General features: G+C 47.0%; 1 protein-coding gene across 1 annotated transcript in view; it reads left to right on the top strand.

Moving 5' to 3' along the window:
* The first annotated feature begins 591 nt into the window (after positions 1 to 591).
* Positions 592 to 22,606, top strand: part of LOC311235719 (solute carrier family 22 member 13) — a 122,832-nt gene continuing 100,817 nt past the window's right edge. Inside the window, exons 1-3 of the mRNA XM_084323185.1 lie at positions 592 to 1,109; positions 10,472 to 10,572; positions 19,640 to 19,794. Of these exons, the coding sequence (XP_084179311.1) occupies positions 843 to 1,109; positions 10,472 to 10,572; positions 19,640 to 19,794 (523 nt within the window). The 5' untranslated portion in view covers positions 592 to 842. The remainder of the gene's footprint in view (positions 1,110 to 10,471; positions 10,573 to 19,639; positions 19,795 to 22,606) is intronic.

Here is a 22,606-nt window from a genome sequence, read left to right on the forward strand (position 1 = left end):
ACTATGTCTACATATAAAGTGCAATGCAGGCTAACTCACAGTGTGACATAATTAGTCCTTGGTAGATGGAATGTGTCTCGCCCACAATGAATGAAACTCCTGTCAAGGAGGAGGGGAGGAGAGGGAGGGAGGGAGAGTGGCCGTCTGACCCCGACCAATACAAACCTCTTAACCTCCTTTATCACAAAAGTAAAAACCCTGATTGAACCATGATGGGCGTGCGCCGTGCTTGCAGGAGTTAGTAGACTAGAGGACTGACATTATATAACATGCTCCCTACACAGTACACACCGAGAGAGCCACGTGTCAAACAACTGCCAAAGAAGTAGCAGGCTTTCTGTCCCCAAGAGGAAGAAGAAGAAGAAGAAGAAGAAGAAGAAGAAGAAGAAGAAGAAGAAGAAGAAGAAGAAGAAGAAGAAGAAGAAGAAGAAGAAGAAGAAGAACAACAACAACAACAACAACAACAACAACAACAACAACAACAACAGAAGACGTTTCTGCCCTCAATAAAGAGTAGTGGCTTCTTGAGACCTCTGCTACCAGAGAGAGGAAGGGAGGGAGAGAGAGGAGAGAGAGAGAAGGAGAGAGGGAGAGAAGGAGAGAGAGACGGATAGAGAGAGAGTGTGTGTGTGTGTGTGAGAGAGAGAGATAGAGAGAGAGAGAGAGAGGGAAAGAAAGAGAGAGAGACAGAGAGAGTCGAGAGTGAGAGAGAGAGAAGGAGAGAGACGGATAGAGAGAGAGGGTGTGTGAGAGAGAGAGAGAGAGAGAGAGAGAGCGAGAGAGAGAGAGAGAGAGAGAGAGAGAGAGAGAGAGAGAGAGAGAGTGAGTGAGTGAGTAGCGGCATGGCTCCGTTGCAGCGCGCCGTGTACTGGCGGCTCTCTCTCATGTTTTTCTTCGCCGCCTTCCTGTTCTTCCTCGACGTCTTCACGGTCACCGTCACCGGGGCCGGGGGCAGCTGGTCGACGTGCGGGCACCGGACACCGGGAGGGAACCTGAACTTCACAGCACCGGGACCGGGGGCACGGGAGGACGAGACCGGGCGGCTCGTCGCTGCGCAGTCGGTACAGAACGACTCCCTTCTGCGGGACGTCCCGCAGACTGCTGGGAATGTAAGTTTTTGATTTATTGATTGATTGAAAAGTTTATTAACAGATTGCAGAATGCGTACAGTACAGTACAGCTCAATATACAATTGTTAAGGGGATGCAGACCAGAGAAAGACTTTCGTCTTGTTTACATCAGGGTCCACCATTTTCAATTCATCATAATATATGACATACACAACATACAGATAGACAGTACTGCTACATCTATACATTTATGACATACCAGATTTGCAAATACAGTACTGTTTGTGATACAAAAAGTGTCCAGAAAAAGAGTGTATACATTTGACGTAGAAACTGTGGAGCACAGAGAGAGAGACGCCTCTAACTGAGAATCCTCCTGTTGCTTATAATAAACAGTTCAAGTTTCAAGTTTCTTTATTAGTTGTCATACAAAAATACAGAATACTTTTATATGAAATGCTTCTTTCTGTTCTGCTCCTGAGAGTGTGCTATAGGTAAAAATAGCTAAGTATAAAATAGAAAGTCAAGTAAGTAAACAAGTGTAAACAAAAGTGTTCAATATACATACAATTTTATCTTATATTTTCTTACATAGAATATATTTGGCATACTTTTGGCATCCAACCAGAATGCAAATGTAACAGTAAAGTGCAACAGCATACAATATATAAATGAGTACTACTACTGAGTAATACTAATAGGGTTAGTGAGATGTATATCGTGTTATAATGTTATAGTATTATTTAAAAGCAGAATTTACAAAGTACTTTAGTATTAAAAAAACACTAAATCAAAACATTAGACTACATGAAACCAAGCAAGTATGAAAAGCTGTGTGAAGTCCTACTGTAATATAATATAACAAGTAGGGCTGGGACTTTATCGCATTAATTGCGATTAATTAACTACATAAAGAATTAACAAGGTATCAATATTATAGGCAGTGATGGAGTGGCCTGCTAGTAGTCTAGTTAGTAGTCTATTTTAGTAGCCTTTAAATATATATTATCCGTGTTGAGTTTATGTTATATGATTGCATGTAACAGCTTAACTGTAACTGAGGGGTACAATTCCCTGACTGTATTGTTAGATATGATATTTAATACCACTACCTCATGTACTTTAACTTCTGGCCACCCAGTACAAGATATAAGTATGATGAACACTTTCCCACCTGATGAAACGAATCCACACAAATGTACCAAATCGAAGGTTTAATACAGCAAAGGGTGTATACAACGATCACTTAATTACATTTATGATTTGAAATATGGAATATGCACTTTTATGGCAAATGAGTATTCGTAGGTAAATCAACATTGAATGTCCAATCTCTGGTTGCGCAGGGAGTAAGTATACAACCTGGAATATTTAGGAAACGATACGATAGCGATGGTACTTAAATGATTATAGCTGGATACACTAAGGGGGGGGGGGGGGGGGTCCCGCTGGTTGTAAGACAGTAGGAGGGGGGGTTAGAGAAGCCGCTGGCGGTATCCCATCTGGCCGACGGTGTCTTGGGAGAATCCAAAGTCTTGGACACGGTGCCCACAGAACCTCGGACCGCAGACGAATACAGCTGGACCCTCTGTGGAACGGTATCTGCCGGTCCACAACGGAGAGACGTGAGGCGACCTCACGTGTAGAGCGCCGTCTCACCTGGAGTCCTCTCCGGGGGGTAATTCCAACACTCAGCAGTGTTGGCCTTTATCCATGGAATAATCAAAGCACACAAAGCATAATCCAAGCCGTGGAAGGCTCGCCGTCGTCCGGGTAGAGTAATCCAATATACAGGTCCAGTCGCTCTTGGCCCGGAGCTCCTCGGATGCAATCACCACTAGGGGTCTGACCAGCCTGGTTAAGCGTCCAGATAACGTCAGGAACGATGGGGGGTACTGATAACTTTAGAACTCTAACCGAACGATGCACCATACATAAATAGACTATTATTAGCTTAATAGAATACGTCCAACTCGACGGTATAGTGCCAAACTATGACTATTCAACTATTAATCTACACGATATCTCAATGCCTATTCTGGGCCAAGTAGGCCTTACTACACCGCACATGCGTCGTGGGGAGGCTTTTGCGTCTGTCACTCTGTTGGAGGGTAAAGAACTGGACTAAAAGAAAGTTCTACTTTACTGGCGCCATATATATATGCGCTATGAACAAATAGTACCATTCGTATTTCGCCCGACATATTACTGCGCGGAACCGGGGGTTGCCTCGACATGTTAGGCGGCACGATTGAACTTGGACCTAGGGGTATGGCAACCTGGCGCCAGGTTCTCGTCCAATGGTAGAATGAAACTATTATGGGCTGTTTAGTAGAAACGGGGATATTCAATGCATATTGTACAAGGAATATACAGGGGATATCAAACGATATACAAATACAATTAAATATATATATATAAATAAATATATATATTCGGTTTAATCTGATCCTTCACAACAGCCGCCCCCTAATTAGTCCCACCTAATTAGCTAAGCAGAGACAGATTAACCGCACTGTCTACCACTCAAGGTCCGCTGTAAGGGTCAGTCAACTCACAAAGTCATAGGGTCATGGTCATCATCGATAGTATCTGGGAGTCGGGGCAGTTCTATGAGCCTCGCCACGGGACGTGTGTAAGTGCGCCCTTGGACGAGTACTTCAGCTGCTCGGACCTTGCCATCGGCACCGGTGATCACTTTGCTTACGCGGCCAGCCGGCCACATAGCTCTGGGCAGTGACTGGTCAATAATCATGACGACTGTTCCTTCTGTCAAATTGTCTCTCTCCTTTACCCACTTCTGGCGGGTCTGTAGAGACGGTAGGTAGTGAAGTAGGAAGCTGCTCCAAAACTTGTCAGCTAGTACTTGGCTGTACCTCCACATTCTTCGGCCGTTCGCTTCTTCAGGCCTGTACATTGTCTGGGGTAGCGCGGGGTCCAGCCGCCCCATTAGGAGTGTGTTGGGGGTGACTGGGTCGACATCTGCTACATCACTGGAGACGTAACCGAGGGGCTTTGAGTTCAATACTCCCTCGATCTCCGTGAGGACTGTCATTAGGACTTCCTCCGCCACAGTCTGGGCTCCGAGTACGGCGTACAGGGCTGTCTTTATAGAACGTACTTCTCGTTCCCAGGTTCCACCGAAGTGGGGTGCGTTCGGGGGATTAAACTGGAAGTCAATCTGGGCTGGAGCGAGGTGGGTCTTAAGTTCTGGGCCCATAGCTTGGAAGCTCTCTCTCAGCTCTCTTTCTCCGCCTTTGAAGTTGGTCCCGTGATCAGACAACAATGTAGACGGTTTTCCTTTCCGTGATGTGAATCTCCGGAAGGCCATAAGGAATGAGTGTGCTCATGGTCGGAAGGAGCTCGATATGTATCGCTCTGGTGGTCATGCATTTGAATACAATACCCCACCGCTTCTCGGTGCCTCTTCCTCTCTTTATATACAACGGGCCAAAGCAGTCCATGCCTGTGGAGTGGGATGGCTTGTCGCCGATTCGGAGGCGACAGGGGGGTAGGTCAGCCATCCGTGGTATGCTGGGCTGCGCGCGCCACTTACGGCAGTCTAGACAGGTTCGCTGGAAGCGCCGTACTGCTTCTCTCCCTTGCAATATCCAATAACGACGTCTGATCTCCGCGAAGACTCTCTCTGCTCCTGCGTGGTGTACATCCTCGTCGTATTTCTTTATGATCAGCTCGGTGACCTTGTGTCGGCTGTTCAAGACGATCGGGTACTTAATGTCATCTGGTAGATCGGGGGCTCTCCGCAGGCGACCACCCACTCTGATGAGATTATGGGCGTCACTCTCTGGTGCCAGGTGAATCAGTCTGCTGTCTGATGGGACGGGGTTTCCTCCCTGTAGACAGTCTAGCTCATCGGGGAACGAGTCTCTCTGGGCTCGTTGTAGTAGAAGAAGTTCTGCTTCTTCGTAGTCAGCTGCTGACATGTCAGTGGTGGACTGAATCTCTGGGTGGTGCCGCAGGAATGTTCTTTGTTGCGCACTCTCTAGGGTAATGCAGTCATCTATGTTGGGGTCTGTGGAGGCGACAGTGCTCAGTCCACAGAACATAGGCTTCTTGTTCTCAGCCTCCTCGTTACTTGCTTCCCTCGGGGTGGGCGTAGGCCAATCTCCTTCCGGGAGCTTGAGGAATGCTGGTCCGTCACTGTAGATGTTGCGACGGGTTAGGTCATCCAGAGACATTCCCCGGGTGATGACGTCAGCTGGGTTGTGTTTGGTGTCCACATACCGCCAGCTTGCTTCTTCTGTTAATTCTTGAATCTCGGTGACTCTGACTCCCACGACGACTTTGTATCTGCATGAATCAGATTTGATCCATGTGAGTACTGTCGTGGAATCTGACCACAAGATTGTTCTATGCACCGGAATGGTGAGTTCACGTTGGATTAACGTGGCTAGATGCGCTCCTGCGAGGGCTGCGCAGAGCTCTAGACGTGGGATAGATTGTTGCTTACGTGGGGCTATTCTTGAGCGGGCCAGTATGAAAGCAGTGTGTATCTTTCCTCCCATCTCTTGGGCACGCAAATAGGCCACCGATCCGTAGGCTACTTCGGAGGCGTCGCTGAAGACGTGTAGCTCCATCTCGCATGTCTCTGGCCTCACTGTGGATGGGAAGTAGCTGCGGCGTATATTGACACCTGGGAGTGAGCGGAGTTCCGTCTCCCACTCTCTCCATGTTGAGGCAAGGTGTGCGGGTATTGGGTCGTCCCAGCCCTGGTCCTTGTCCCATAGTGCTCATACAATCATCTTTGCCCTGGTGGTGTAAGGTAGAATACATCCCAACGGGTCATATTGTCTGGCGAGTGTTCTGTACACACTCCGTCTGGTGGTCGGTATCGCCGCCGACCTTCCCTGCTCTGGAGCCAAGGGTTTGTGTCTATAGTGGAGCGAGTCTGTTTTGAAGCGCCAGACTAGTCCTAGTGTCATTTCTTGGGCTTCTCCTGGGATTGTCGCCATCCAGGTCTTGCTGCTGGCATCCTTGTCCGCGGAGGAGAGGCTGCGCAATACGTGCGGGTCACTGCTGGCCCACTGCCTGAGATCAAAGACGCCTTTGATCAGGGAGGCGCGTAACTTGATTAGGAGAGCCTCGGCTTCTTCTTGAGTCGAGACGCTTTGTAAACAGTTGTCCACGTAGAAACTGTTCTTCACACCGTGTTGGACCTCTTCATCTGCTGCTGGGTCCTCTTGGTCTCTCTGTGGGCTGGTACCGGCAGGGCACCATAGCCAGCTGGTCCAGGTGCTATTCCTCGGGGCTGGTCGTGCGTCGTGCTCACCCGTGAATAGAGTCGGGGGTCTGTAGCGCAGCGCCGCAGGGTTATAGCCTGGACTGTATGGGACCTCCTGGTCCGGTGGAGTACTGTGCTGTCGTCGGGCTTGGTTCTCCTCCTCTCCCTCTTCTTCCTCTATCAGATCTTCCAGATCCTGTAATCGTTTATCTTGCTTCTCCGCAGTGTATGCCGCTCCTTCCTTGTAGCTGGGTCTCGCTTGGAACGGTCTGGGAAGGGGGTCTGCGGGGGGTATAGGCTTTGTCTGTTGGTCAAGTTCAGGGTCGCTTGCTCGTTTAGGAGGCGCTGCTCTTGACTGTTGTCTCGACGAGTTCCTTGAACCCCTGGTGGAGGGAGAGGGTGTTGCCTTGCGGATCAGCTGCTCCATTAGCTGCGCTTGTAGCTTGTCGCGCTCGGCTTGTATTCTGTCGCGCTCGGCTTCGCGCTGGATGAGAGCGAGTTCGCGCTCTGCTTCTCTTTGGGCATAGTCAGCGGCGCGCTGGGCTGCGGCGGCGGCGCGCTCTGCTTCGGCGGCGGCGCGCTCTGCTGCGGCCCGGTCTCTTACCATATTAATTTCCGTCTGAAGGCGTCTCATCTCCCGGCGTCTCATCTCCCGGCGTATGCGCTCTTCTTCGCTCCGTCGCTGCGCTTGGAGGCGTTCTCTTTCAACAGTAAAATGTTCGTGCTCGCTGAGCGCCTGTGCTTGGAGACGGTCGCGTTCACCCTGAAGTCGATCGCGTTCGGTAGAGGCTGTCAGGCGGACGAGGAACGCCTGTTGTAGCATCCTCGCCGCTTCTCTGGGGGAAGGCGGTTGTGGAGGTGAGCCGCTCCTGCGTGAGCCGCTCCTGGGGGTACTCGTTGGGGAGTCCTGGAGCTCTAGTTCCTCGGCGCTCTCCTCCTCTTCTTCCGTGCAGAGTTCTCTCTCTGTAGGGTTGTCTTCCTCCCGGGGCTTGTCGGGGACTACTTCTTGAGTAGTGGCGGGGGGTAAAGGCATGTCAATTCCCTCCTGGTCCCCACCGTGAGCTTGGTCAGTTACATTAGGACCTACTAGGGCCTCTGTGGTCGGGGAAACCTGCTCGTTAAGGTCAGACATAATTTTACTTTCTACTTTTACCGCGTTTACCGTTTGTCGAAGGCTAGGTAGTTGACTGACAGTGTAAGCCTCTAAGTACTGAGGTGTCTGTCGTCTGCGCCGCGGGCGTTCTAGGTTAGGAGGATCGTTTCGTGGAGTGTTCATCATAGGCCATTTCGATATTAATAACACTATATTAATATTACACTAGTTACCCTCCGGCTCGAAGGACCAATTGTAACTGAGGGGTACAATTCCCTGACTGTATTGTTAGATATGATATTTAATACCACTACCTCATGTACTTTAACTTCTGGCCACCCAGTACAAGATATAAGTATGATGAACACTTTCCCACCTGATGAAACGAATCCACACAAATGTACCAAAATCGAAGGTTTAATACAGCAAAGGGTGTATACAACGATCACTTAATTACATTTATGATTTGAAATATGGAATATGCACTTTTATGGCAAATGAGTATTCGTAGGTAAATCAACATTGAATGTCCAATCTCTGGTTGCGCAGGGAGTAAGTATACAACCTGGAATATTTAGGAAACGATAGCGATGGTACTTAAATGATTATAGCTGGATACACTAAGGGGGGGGGGGGTCCCGCTGGTTGTAAGACAGTAGGAGGGGGGGTTAGAGAAGCCGCTGGCGGTATCCCATCTGGCCGACGGTGTCTTGGGAGAATCCAAAGTCTTGGACACGGTGCCCACAGAACCTCGGACCGCAGACGAATACAGCTGGACCCTCTGTGGAACGGTATCTGCCGGTCCACAACGGAGAGACGTGAGGCGACCTCACGTGTAGAGCTCCGTCTCACCTGGAGTCCTCTCCGGGGGGTAATTCCAACACTCAGCAGTGTTGGCCTTTATCCATGGAATAATCAAAGCACACAAAGCATAATCCAAGCCGTGGAAGGCTCGTCGTCGTCCGGGTAGAGTAATCCAATATACAGGTCCAGTCGCTCTTGGCCCGGAGCTCCTCGGATGCAATCACCACTAGGGGTCTGACCAGCCTGGTTAAGCGTCCAGATAACGTCAGGAACGATGGGGGGTACTGATAACTTTAGAACTCTAACCGAACGATGCACCATACATAAATAGACTATTATTAGCTTAATAGAATACGTCCAACTCGACGGTATAGTGCCAAACTATGACTATTCAACTATTAATCTACACGATATCTCAATGCCTATTCTGGGCCAAGTAGGCCTTACTACACCGCACGTGCGTCGTGGGGAGGCTTTTGCGTCTGTCACTCTGTTGGAGGGTAAAGAACTGGACTAAAAGAAAGTTCTACTTTACTGGCGCCATATATATATGCGCTATGAACAAATAGTACCATTCGTATTTTGCCCGACATATTACTGCGCGGAACCGGGGGTTGCCTCGACATGTTAGGCGGGACGATTGAACTTGGACCTAGGGGTATGGCAACCTGGCGCCAGGTTCTCGTCCAATGGTAGAATGAAACTATTATGGGCTGTTTAGTAGAAACGGGGATATTCAATGCATATTGTACAAGGAATATACAGGGGATATCAAACGATATACAAATACAATTAAATATATATATAAATAAATATATATATTCGGTTTAATCTGATCCTTCACAACATTAACTGTTTCCACAAGAGGGCGCTATAGGCGCAAGGAGACATAGCTATTGTAGCTGATGTCAGGTATGAGGTATTTAAGGGAATGTTCCCTCCCCCTCTGTCTCTTCCTCCGTCGCCTCTCACAGAGAGAAGGTCTCATGGTGCATAATGATATGTGAAATAATAAACCACGCCAAAGGCTAAAGAGAGGAACCTTGTCGTCATGACCAAGTTATTGTTGCTCCCCAGGTGACTCTGTCAACAATCCGAGCTATAGATAACATTTTTATGTAGAGTAATCTTTAAAAACAAAACAAATAAATAAATAATAATAATAATTAGTGCTGTCAGGCGATTAAATTTTTTTATCTAATTAATTACAGGATTTGTAATTAATTAATCTAATTAATCGCATTTTAATCGCATTACCATTTTATGCCTCATATTCTATATTCTATAATCATATTTCAAATTGCATGTGTCCGGATGGCAGAATTCAGTACTGTATCTACAAAACCTTCCGTTTAATCATCTTCCATCTATTAATTTGCTTAGATTTTTCAGGTCTGGTCAATTTGAGCATGGTGTTATTCACAGGCAAAGATAAAAAAAAATTTATTGATATTCTCATTTGGTTCATTACAATTTACTCAAAATAAAATGTTCATTCAATCAATCACCGCGCAGATTGATTGATTGAATGAAAATGTTATTAACAGATTGCAGAATGGGTACAATACAGTACGGCTCAATACACACAATTGTTAAGGGAATGCAGACCAGAGTAAGACTTTCGTCTTGTTTACATCAGGGTCCCCCATTTTCAATTCATAATGAATTGTAAGTAAGGGTGCAACTTGCACCGTGCAATCCATTCTTTGTGGATCTAGCCCACAGTATTTCTGACACTGGGAAATTGGGAATATACATTCCCTGAGATTCATAGATGTCCCTAGAATCAGATACCAAGAACATGCAAATGGACCATATTAAAAAAAATCTGTAAATGTGTATTCTACATGCTTATGGAATGAATGATACAAAAAAAATATTATTAAATTTTTTTTTTTTTTTTTTTTTTTTGGTAATTAATTTTGAGTTAATTTTCATAACGCGATTATTTGCTGTGTAATTAATTAATCTAATTAACGCGATAAACTGACAGCCCTAATAATAATACATCCACAGAGCTTTTAGAAAGGTGTGGAATAAAAATATTGAAAATAAAAATATTTCTCTCTCTCTCTCTCTCTCTCTCTCTCTCTCTCTCTCTCTCTCTCTCTCTCTCTCTCTCTCTGTGTCTCTGTCTCTCTCTCGCTCGCTTGCTCTCTCTCTCTCTCTCTCTCTCTCTCTCTCTCTCTCTCTCTCTCTCTCTCTCTCTCTCTCTGTGTCTCTCTCTCTCTCTCTCTCTCTCTCTCTCTCTCTCTCTCTCAGGGCACAGAGTGTGTAGCTCCAATGCTTCTATCTTATGGTCAGATGATGTACATGACTGGTCTCCTGCTGGGCTCGCTGTTCGGAGGAGCCCTGTCTGACCGGTGAGACAGAGACAGAGACACACACACGCACGCACGCACGCACGCACGCACGCACGCACACACACACACACACACACACACACACACACACACACACACACACACACACACACACACACACACACACACACACACACACACACAACCATACAGACACACACAACCGTACATACACACACACAACCTTACAAACACACAGGTGCATCAAACATTCTAAGCAGCCAACGTTGTCAGCTCTGATTGCCTTTAGCTGTTAGGATGAGGATCTGTGAGTATATGTTAGGATGAAGATCTGTGTGTATATGTTAGGATGAGGATCTGTGAGTATATGTTAGGATGAGGATCTGTGAGATGTAAAAAAATGTATAAATTTTATTATTATTATCTTGATATCGGACCGATACCGATGTGTAAAAAAACGGCCATATCGGCCGATATTATATCGGCGGCCGATATATCATGCATCACTAATCTGTGGGTATATGTTAGGATGAGGATCTGTGAGTATATGTTAGCATGAAGATCTGTGTGTATATGTTAGGATGAAGATCTGTGTGTATATGTTAGGATGAGGATCTGTGGGTATATGTTAGGATGAGGATCTGTGAGTATAAGTCAGCATGCTCCGTCGGTCCGGGAGGGCGGAGACTATCACATGCTTCCTCCGACACATGTGTAGCCAGCCCACCGCTTCTTTTCATCTGGCAGCGCGGACTCTCACTGGGGGAGTGTAACGTGTGGAAGGTCACACTACCTCCCTCCAGATCCTTCCCTTGCGCAGTCGCTGTTTTCGAATTTTTAATTTTTAATAAAAAATTTATATATATATATATATATATATTTGTTATATATATATATTTTTTTGTATGTGTCTATTCATTCTGTGTGAGAATGGGTTTAGGCAGAGCCCAATAGCTGAACACAGGAGAAGAGAGAAGAGCATTTTAGGGTGTTTAATTGTATTTCCCCAAGCAGACCGGTATTACATCCAGAAATGTGCAACAGACAGGTATTGGGAATGTTCTCTTGGGGGGTGAGGACAGGTGCATTCCCAGTGCAGCTGTGGGCAGAAGACACAGGTCTGTGTCATGGAAGAGAGAGCAGAGATGTCCAGGCAGGGGGGGGGGGGGGGGGGGGGGGGGCGGTGCACTGGAGCGGAGGTCCTGGGTAGAGCTGCCGCGATTACTGCATTACCGTGGTATCGCTGTTACATCACGCCCAACGCAGAGCTAGGCTGAATACCGCATCACAGCTGTTTTTTATAATAATAATTAGAGCTGCCGCGATTACCGCATTACCGCGGTATCGCTGTTACATCACGGCCACCGCAGAGTAGGCTGAATACCGCGTCACCGCTGTTTTTTATAATAATAATAATAAATTACCCTCCTCTCGTTGGGCTTGCGGCTCTGCAGATATACCCTACTCCTCTATTGAGGTTCCAAGCGACCCTATTGGGTACCAGAAAAGTCACGTGAAACATTGCAGACCACTGATTGGTCAGAAGAGAGACGCGTCACACGTTGTAGCGTCATGCAGTGTGTTACCACCAATCGGCAAGCGCGTATTAGGTTTTTACTTCCTGAATGTCAGCTCATCACAACACGGCTAATAACGTTAGCTTTAACTCTCCGCCGGAGTGGACTACCATCGCTCCTCAGGAGTACTAAACGAGACATAATGATTTTACTGTCTGCAACGAATGTTATAATAAAAGCCCTTCGTTCTATACACTTGTCTGATTGAAAACTTTATTAACAGACCGCAGAATGGGACAACTCAGCACGCTCTGAGCAAAGAAAGGAACTGAGATATGAATAGAGTATTGCTTGCCTTGCTATGGTCCGGTAAATACGCTGATGTTATTGAACGTATAACTATATAATGTTAATGCCACAAAACGAATGCCTTTATTATAATGTAGTAACTTTATAGTAATAATAAGAAGAAAGGGTCGGGGGGGTTAGGGGTAACTACCCCTGCCCGCGACACCGAGTGAACTGCGCACGACCAGAGGGGAAACTTCGAATCCGTGTTTCACTTTCAATAACTAATGCGTGCTTGCCGAATCCCAAACAATATTCATGCTGCAAAGTCATCCTCTAAAGATAGACATTTAGACTAGAGGCAGGCTATATGCTATAAAGAGTAGACTACTACTAAAAAAAAAATGCATTCAAACTTTTTTTTTAAATTTTTTGTGTGCGTGCGGTAATAACCGCGGCGGTAGGAAATATTTTGCAAATGTGTGCGGTAAGGAAAACATCAATACCGCGGCAGCTCTAATAATAATTATAAAGTACCCTGCTCTCGTTGGGCTTGCGGCTCTGCAGATATACCCTACTCCTCTGTTGAGGTTCCAAGCGACCCTATTGGGTACCAGAAAAGTCACGTGAAACACTGCAGACCACTGATTGGTCAGAAGAGAGACGTGTCACACGTTGGAGCGTCCTGCAGTGTGTTACCACCAATCGGCAAGCGCGTATTAGTTTTTTACGTCCTGAATGTCAGCCATTGATCAGAGCTCACAACACGGCTAACGTTAGCTCCCCGCCGGAGTGGATTATCATCGCTCCTCAGGAGTACTAAACGAGGCATAATGATTTTACTGCAACGAATGTTATAATAAAAGCCCTTCGTTCTATACACTTGTCTGATTGAAAACTTTATTAACAGACCGCAGAATGGGTACAACTCAGCACGCTCTGAGCAAAGAAAGGAACTGAGATATGAATTGAGTAATGCTTGCCTTGCTATGGTCCGGTAAATACGCAGATGTTATTGCACGTGTAACTATATAACGTTAATGCCACAAAACGAATGCCCTTGTTAATCATAAAGTAACTATAATAATAAGAAGAAGAAGAAAGGGTCGGGGGGGGTAACCACCGGGCGCTACCAGCCTACCACCCCTGCCCGCGACACCGAGTGAACAGCGCACGACCAGAGGGGAGACTTCGAATCCGTGTTTCACTTTCAATAACGAATGCGTGCTTGCCGAATCCCAAACAATATTCATGCTGCAAAGTCATCCTCTAAAGATAGACATTTAGACTAGAGGCAGGCTATATGCTATAAAGAGTAGTGTGTGTGTCAAGTCAAGTCAAGTCAAGAGTTTTAATTGTCACGGCATACAAGTATACAATGAAATGCGGGTGGTCTTGCCCGCAACGATGTGCAATACAGTGTTACAACCAGTGTTGTGCTAGTTACTGAAAAATAGTAACTCAGTTACTTTACTAGTTACTTCATTTCAAAGTAACTTCGTTACTGTACTAGTTACTTACACCCAAAAGTAATGAGTTACTGTGAAAAGTAACTATTTAGTTATTTAAAAAAATAAATAAAAAAAAAAGATTGCTCCCGAGTCCCATGCCCCAGATAGTATTCAAAATCGGTTGATCAACTTGACAGTTTCCATTCACATCACCGAACTCTGCTAAGCAATGTGGTCTAGATACAAACACAAATCTGACACAAACAAATGTTGTCCCGAGTCGATATAATAAGAAGTGCGGCGGTTGAAGGAACAGCCTTGATGTCGCCGGAGCGTTTCATTATAACCATTATAATTCAAGGGTACTTGAACTGTACTGCTGTACTGTACTGTACCCATTCTGCAATCTGTTAATAAAGTTTTCATTCATTCATTCATTCATACTACGACTATGCTTGCACCTCATGGTACCAAAGCACCTCAAAGGCGCTTAAAACAAAATTACAAACATCACAAAACAAACTGGTCAGACTACTACTTGACCTGAACCCACCTCACCCCTGCCCACTTTGACAACCTAGGATGGCTTAGAGTAGACGACAGAGTACAGCAACTTGCAATGGGCCTGGTCTACAAGATACACTATACGACCGGGGTACCCATGTACATGTCAAAATACTTCCCAAAGGTCAGTGAATACCACAACCACTACACCAGAGGGAGCTCCACAAATCATGTAAAACCCAGATTCGGCTCAAACAAGGGACTAAACACGTTTCGCAATTATGCCACAACAATGTGGAACGCCCTACGGGTAACAGTACTGTATATTTGAATACCGTTTATGTCACAAATGTATCAGTACTAAATACCTATATGTCCCTATGCCATAAATGTCATGTATGTTGTGTATGTCATAAATGTCTATATGAATTGAAAATGGGGGACCCTGATGGAAACAAGACAAACGTCTTTCTCAGGTCTGCATCCCCTTAACAATTGTATGTATTGAGCCGTACTGTATTGTACCCATTCTGCAATCTGTTAAATAAAGTTTTCATTCATTCATTCATTCATTCATTCATTCACCATCTTGCAAGTTGCAACGTTGTTTAAGATATCAATCAAAGCATTGCAACGTTAGAATAGTTAGGATATCAATTGTGCATGAAAGGACTATTTATATTGTTTGATTAGTATTATGAGATTCCCTGGCAGATTTCGTACAGTCAAAATCCGTTGATCAACTTGAGTTTCAGTTGCACTCACCAAAGTCTGCGGTGGTCGAGATGTAGTAACGTTACGTTAGTCGACTCCAGCAGCGCCTCAAACATGTTCTTTATCTCGTTTCCATGTTGTATATTAATTATCTCTCCAAGTAGTTGCTAAATGGTTTGTTAGTTTGTTACTGCGTTCTTTTTATGTGGATTCATAGCGCGAGCGTTTGTTTTGTTTACAATAGAGAGGGTCTATTTCTTTCCGTAGCCGCATCTGGTTTTCGCACTTCTGATTGGCCAGTGGCCAGACTCGCCTCGTATCATTCTACGCGGGTGGGGATGAGGATAATAATAATCACTACCGCTCGCTATCAATCTACGCCGTATATAACGCAAATAACGCAGTGACGAACCATTCAGTAACGTAAGTAGCGTTACTGAATTTCAAAAGTAATGCGTTAGAGTACTAGTTGCGGCAAAAAGTAACTTCGTTTCTGTAACGCGTTACTTTGTAACGCGTTAGTCCCAACACTGGTTAAAACATATAATAGAATCCAATAAAAAACAACATTGTGCAATAAACAGGTAACAGGTAACATGGTGTGACATCTCGGTATCTGTACATAGTTATTTACAGAGCATATAGGACATGCTAGGTAGCTTTGGTAGTGCAATACACTGTTCCTGTTATTCTAATTTAAAGTGGCCTTTCCTTTTGGCCATAAGTGTGCGGCATGAGTGTGTGCCCGCTCATGTTAAAGTGTTAAGTGGCTGCTAGTGTGTGAGCGTGCACAGCGTGCGTGTCGTGTGTGTGTTCGTGTGTGCTTGTGTGTGGATAGTTCAGTGTTCTGTGGCACTCAATGTTCATTGTTCAGGGCTCTGATGGCCTGGGGGAAGAAGCTGAGCCTAAGCCGCTCTGTCCTAGTAGCTGGGGTTCGCAGGCGTCTGCCTGACCTCAGCAGCTGGAACAGGCTGTTATTGGGGTGGTGAGGGTCTTTCATTATCCTGCAGGCTCTGGATTTGCACCTCTTGTTGTATAGAACCTGCAGGGGAGGTAGTGCAATACCCGTGGTACGCTCGGCTGAGCGCACCACTCTCTGTAGGGCCTTCTTGTCTTGTGCTGTGCTGTTTCCATACCAGGCAGTGATGTTTCCGGTCAAGATGCTCTCTACAGCTCCTGAGTAGAAGGACTGGAGTATCTTCCCCGATACTCTGAACTTCCTTAACTGTCTCAGGTGGTAGAGGCGCTGTTTCGCCTTCTTTACTACTGTGTCTATGTGTGTTGACCATGTCAGATCCTCTGAGATGTGGACCCCCAGGTACTTAAAGCTGCTCACCCTGTCCACGGTAGCCCCATTAATCATCAGTGGTGTGTGTGTCTCCTGCTGTCCTCTCCTATAATCCACGATCAGCTCCTTGGTTTTACCAATGTTCAGGAGCAGGCTGTTGTCCTGGCACCAGCGTTCCAGTACCTCAACCTCCTCCCGGTAGGCCTTCTTGTCGTTGTCCGAGATCAGCCCCACCACCACTGTGTCGTCTGCGAACTTCACTATGGAGTTGGAGCTGAACTTGGCCACACAGTCGTGTGTGTAGAGTGAGTACAGCAGGGGGCTTAGAACACAGCCCTGGGGGGACCCGATGCTCAGGGTGATGGTGTTGGAGGTCTGACCCCCCACCCTGACCGCCTGGGGTCTTTCACTCAGAAAGTCCAGTACCCAGGCGCTCAGGGCGGAGCTCAGACCCAGCTCGATCAGCTTGTCCACCAGTCTGGTGGGGACTATGGTGTTGAACGCTGAGCTGTAGTCAATGAACAACAGTCTCACATAGCCCCCCTTCTGACGGTCAAGGTGGGAGAGGGTGCTGTGCAGTACCTGGGAGACCGCGTCGTCAGTGGACCTGTTTGTCCTGTATGCAAATTGCATAGGGTCCATATCACTGGGGAGGGAGGCACAAATGTGGTCCTTGACCAGCCTCTCAAAACATTTCATGACCACAGAGGTGAGTGCCACCGGTCTGTAGTCATTTGGACATGTTGGGGAGGGTTTCTTCGGTACAGGGATGATGGTAGACATCTTGAAGCAGGCAGGGACCACCGACTCCGCCAGGGATTGATTAAATATGGCGGTGAACACCGGGGCAAGCTGGTTGGCACAGGACTTAAGTATGCGTCCTGTTATTCCATCTGGGCCAGCAGCCTTCCTGGTGTTCACCTGCATAAATGCTCTTCTCACACTGTGTACCGTCAATGAGAGAGCGTCCCCGCCCCCCCGCGGATGCCCCCCCCCCCCCCTCCACAACAGCCGGCGCACCAGTGACGTCACTAGCCGTTGGGCTAGCAGTGCCACTGTTTGCACCAAACCGCGCGTAGAAGATGTTGAGCTGGTCCGCAAGGGAGGCGTCGTCGCTCCCCATTGAGGGGGCGCTGACTTTGTAGTCAGTTATAGCCCTCAGTCCCTGCCATAATCCTCTTGTGTCATTCTGTGCCATTTGTGCCTCCATCTTGTCGGCATACGTCCTCTTAGCAAGTTTGACAGCCTTGCGCAGAGTGTAGACTGTTGTCTTGTACTCTTCCATGTTTCCTGACTCTCTGCCCCGGTTATAAGCAGTGGTGCGAGAGTTCAGGGCTGCTCTGATAGTACTGTCCACCCATGGTTTCTGGTTTGGGAACACCCTCGCCTTCTTTGTGGGGACGATACTATCAGCCAGTGTTGTTATGAATGACACCACAGCGTCTGTGAAATCGCTGACGTCACTGTTACTCCTCCTGAACATTCCCCAGTCGGCGTCATCTAGTGCGTCCTGAAACGTGGCCTCTGATTGGTCGTCCCATTTTTTTACCTCACGTGACACGACGGCGTCACGTGATCTCTGTTTATATGCTGGGACAAGAAAGATGGCGGCATGATCCGACGTGTTTGTTGCTCCCGCTAATGGTGGAGCCGGTACAGCCTTGTATCCGGCTCTGAACGGGGTGTAACAGTGGTCGAGTGTATTTCCTCCCCTTGTGGAGCAGACGATGTGCTGGAAGAAAGACGGCATGACTTTCTTCAGATTCGCCTGATTGAAGTCCCCGGCTATAATCATGGCTGCGTCCGGATGCTTGATCTGGTGCGCGTTCAGATGGTCGTGTAGCTCCGCCAGCGCCCTGCCGACGTTCGCCTGGGGGTGGATGTACACTGCAGTCATGATCACTGCAGTGAATTCGCGCGGAAGATGGAACGGGCGACATTGGATCGTTAGGTGTTCCATGTCGGGAGAGCATGAACGGGAGAGTATCTTCACTTCCCCGGGGCTAGTCCAGCCGTTGTTGGTCATAAGGCATAGCCCCCCACCGATGCTCTTCCCGGAGGCTTCTGTACGGTCCGCTCTGAAGATGGTGAAGGAGTTGGAGGGAGAGATGCTGTGATCGGGAGTCACTGATTTCAGCCAGGTCTCTGTGAAGCACAGGATATTGCATTCCCTCATCTCTCGCTGGAATCGGACCCGCGCTCGTAAATCATCCATCTTACTCTCTAGCGAACGAGCATTCGCCAGGAAGATAGATGGAATAGCCGGACGGTAAGCAGATTTCCTTAATCTTAATCTGATCCCGCTCCTCTTCCCTCTGTGTTTCTTCTTTGTCTTGCGGCCGTCTTTGTCTCCCGTGTTGTCTTTGTCCCGCCTGATCTCCGTTGGCCATTCTTGGCATGATAAAGTGTCTCTAAACTCCTCTTTGAGTCCGGAGTTTAGGTCAATAAGTGACGTCCCCGCCAGTGATGCTTCGATAAAAAAAGTAGTAAAAAAAACATAATAACTAAAAATGTGCACATTCGTTGCTGAGCAAAACCCATGGCGACTGACTCGGGGTCGCGCCAATAATACCGCTGCGGTAGGAAATATTTCGCAAATTTGTGCGGTAAGGAAAACATCAATACCGCGGCAGCTCTAGTCCTGGGCACACAGAAACAAGGTTAGAGCAAGGAATAATAACACAAGCAGGTTAGCAAGGCTTTAGGTTGAGTCGTCGTACCTAGGTAGCTAGTTTAACACTACGACGAGGTCTGGTCAGGATCTGCAGGTAGATGTACCATCTTGCTGATCAGGGGATGAGGTACAGCTGTGTTGATTGATGATGAGCTTGGCAGCGTGTGAACCCGGGGAAGGGGTGCTGCCCATATATGGGTGTGAGGCTTCCGTTGTGAATGTGGGAGAGGATGAGGAGTAGTGAAGAAGGTGTGAGGCTTCCGTGGTGAATGTGGGAGAGGATGAGGAGGAGTGAAGAAGGCTCTTGCCGTGATTATGACATTCTGTTTAAACCAATGGGGGGCTTCACAGTTGCAGATAAAGATTAGGCTACACTATTTATATTATTATATAAATAGTGTATTATATTATAGTATTAAAACTCATGAGTTATATTCATTAAAGAAAGTTGATTTAATACAAAAAAAGACTAATTTAATCAGATTAAGCACTTTATTCAAATTGAGGATTTAGTTTGAGGATATTTATTAAAAAAAACAAAACAAAAATTTTGATTTCTTTTTAATTATTAAAAACTAAGGTTCGAACGTCCGTTCGAAAAACCCTGACGAAGTTCGAAGCCCAAAAACAGGCTTCAGGCTCAGCCCTAATCTCTGTGTATATGTTACAGGTATGGTAAGCGGGTGGTGCTCCTGGCGTCCATGTTCGTCCACGCCCTCTGCGGACTGCTGCCGGCCGCTCTTCCTCACCTCCTCCTCTTCCTCTTCCTCCGCTGCCTCACGGGAGTCACCTGCTGCTGCATCAACATCTGCTCCTTCAGCCTGGGTGGGTACACACATCTACTACACACATCTACTACACACATCTACTACACACATCTACTACACACATCTAGTTCAAGTTTCAAGTTTTTTTATTAGTGGTCATACAGAAGTACAGAATACTTTTATACAAAATGCTTCTTTCTGTTACGCTCCAGAGACTGTGCTAGACAAAAAGATAAGTATAAAATAAAATAAGTATAGCAAGTAAAAAATAGAAGTCACGTACGTAGGGGCGGTCAGGTGGCGTAACGGAGATTGTGTTCGTCACCAACCCCGGAGCGGCTGGATTCGTCTGTTCGAATCCAGCTCACAGCTCCGGGGTTGTCACCAGCTTGGCTGGCCGTTTACACTAATACAATTGGCAGTATTAGAGGGTGGGAGAAGCTGGCGGGCTGGGTCCGGGTCGTTGTAAACAGCGACTCCTACAGTTCGGTCGGGGCGCCTGCTAAGCGCGGATAGGATCTAAGTGGGATAGTGTGATCCTTCCACACGCTACGCCCTCTCAGTGAGAATCCGCGCTGCCAGGTGAAAAGAAGCGGTTGATTGGCTGGACATGTGTCGGAGGAAGCACGTGGTAGCCTCCACTCTCCCAGACCGACTGTGGGGGGTAAGTGCGCAGCGACCAGGAAGGGGATTGGGAATTGGCATAACGACTAACATTGGGATGGGAGAAAATCGGAGGAAAAAGGAGGGGGAAAAAGATCAAAAAAAAAAAAATAATAATAAGTCACGTACGTAGACACAAGTGTTCAGTATGTACATATGTACAATGTTCAATGCAGGGTAGAAGTAACTGAGTTACCATACAATATACTATACAATATACTAATATACAATATACTATATAGTGCAAAGCAGAAATGGGATGAGGTACAATTTAGGTACAATTTACAGTAAGGTGTACTGAGGTATGGGTTGTAGTGCAAATTCTTTGCCAATAAATATAAAGTGTGTTTAGGTGTTCTAAAGTGTGTAGAGTGGGTGCTGCAGTGAGTTGTTTGTTTAAAGTGAGTGTGCGTGTGGATGTGTGTGCTGTGAGTGCATTTGATGGTTGTTGCATAGTGTTATTGTTCGTTGAGCAACCTGATGGCCTGGGGATAGAAGCTTCTTCTGAGTCTTTCTGTGCTTGCCATGAGACTCCGGTATCGCTTGCCTGACCGCAGCAGTTCAAAGAGGCAGTTGTTAGGGTGGCTGGAGTCTTTGATAATTCTCTTAGCCTTACCCATGCACCGCTTGTTGTAAATGTTCTGGAGAGTGGGAAGCCCCCCTCCAATTGTGCGCTCGGCTGAACGGGCCACTCTCTGTAGTCTGCTACGGTCTTGTGCGGTGCTATTCCCAAACCAGGAGGTGATATTGCCAGTCAGGATGCTCTCTATTGTACATGAGTAGAAGTTCTTAAGGATCTTCTGACTGACTTGGAACTTCCTTAGGCGCCTGAGGAAGTAGAGGCGTTGCCGTGCCTTCTTCACAACACTGTCAATGTGTGTGGTCCATGTCAAGTCCTCGGATATGTGGACTCCGAGGTACTTAAAACTGTTCACTCTCTCAACCGGTGCCCCGTCGATGCTGAGGGGGCTGTAGTCCCTGACCCCCGACCTCCTAAAGTCCACAACAATTTCCTTTGTTTTGCTGACGTTCAGGGAGAGGCTGTTCTCTTGACACCATCCCGCCAGGACCTTGACCTCTTCCAGGTAGGCCCTCTCGTCGTTTGCAGAGATCAGGCCCACCACTAAGTGTCGTCAGCAAATTTGATGATTGTGTTGTTCCGCTGTGCCACACAGTCATGTGTGTACAGGGAGTAGAGGAGGGGACTCAGAACACAGCCCTGGGGGGCCCCTATTTTGAGGGTGATGGATGAGGAGGTGCAGTTGCCTGCTCTCACCACCTGGGGTCTGCCCGTCAGGAAGTCCAAGACCCACTGGCAGAGGTCATAGTTCAAGCCCAGGTCTCTGAGCTTGGCTATGAGTTTGGAGGGGACTATGGTATTGAATGCTGAGCTGTAGTCGATGAACAGCATTCTCACATAGTTCCCCTGCCTCTTGTCCAGGTGTGATGCTGCTGTGTGCAGCACATGGGCTATGGCGTCCTCCGTGGACCTGTTGGGGCGGTATGCAAATTGCAGGGGGTCCAGGTTGATGGGGAGGGAGGAGCAGATGTAGCCCTTTACTAGCTTCTCAAAGAACTTCATGGCTATAGAGGTGAGAGCTACAGGGCGGTAGTCGTTGAGGCAAGCAGGTTTGGATTTTTTGGGTACAGGGATGATAGTGGACTTCTTCAGACAGGTGGGGATGACAGCCTGTTCCAAGGACAGATTAAATATGTCAGTGAATACCGGGGCCAGTTGGTCGGCACAGACTTTTAGGACGCGGCCGGGGATACCGTCCAGTCCTGCTGCCTTCCTGATATTCACATTACATTACATTTACATTTAGTCATTTAGCTGACGCTTTTATCCAAAGCGACTTACAAGTTCTGTACGACAAGACAGCAAGAAGGGTACAACTCTATCAGCTGAGTAACAATGTTCATCAAGTGTTGCGTGTTACAGTGTAGGTTAGTTTATTAGGACAAGTGCATGACAGTAAGGTTAGTCAGGGTTAGATTTTTTTCTTTTTTTTCTTTTTTATAAATCATTTCAGATAATGGTTGAAGAAGTGAGTCTTTAGTCGACGGCGAAAGATTGGACGGGATTCGGCTGTCCTAATTGGGATGGGTAGTTCATTCCACCATTGTGGGGCAAGGACTGAGAATAGGCGGCTTCTCTTTGATGACCCTCCGGGAGCTTGGATAGGAGTAGGTCTGAGGCGGCCAGA

Source organism: Notolepis coatsorum (genome assembly GCF_963971535.1).
Source record: "Notolepis coatsorum genome assembly, chromosome: 1".
NCBI lineage: Eukaryota > Metazoa > Chordata > Actinopteri > Aulopiformes > Paralepididae > Notolepis > Notolepis coatsorum.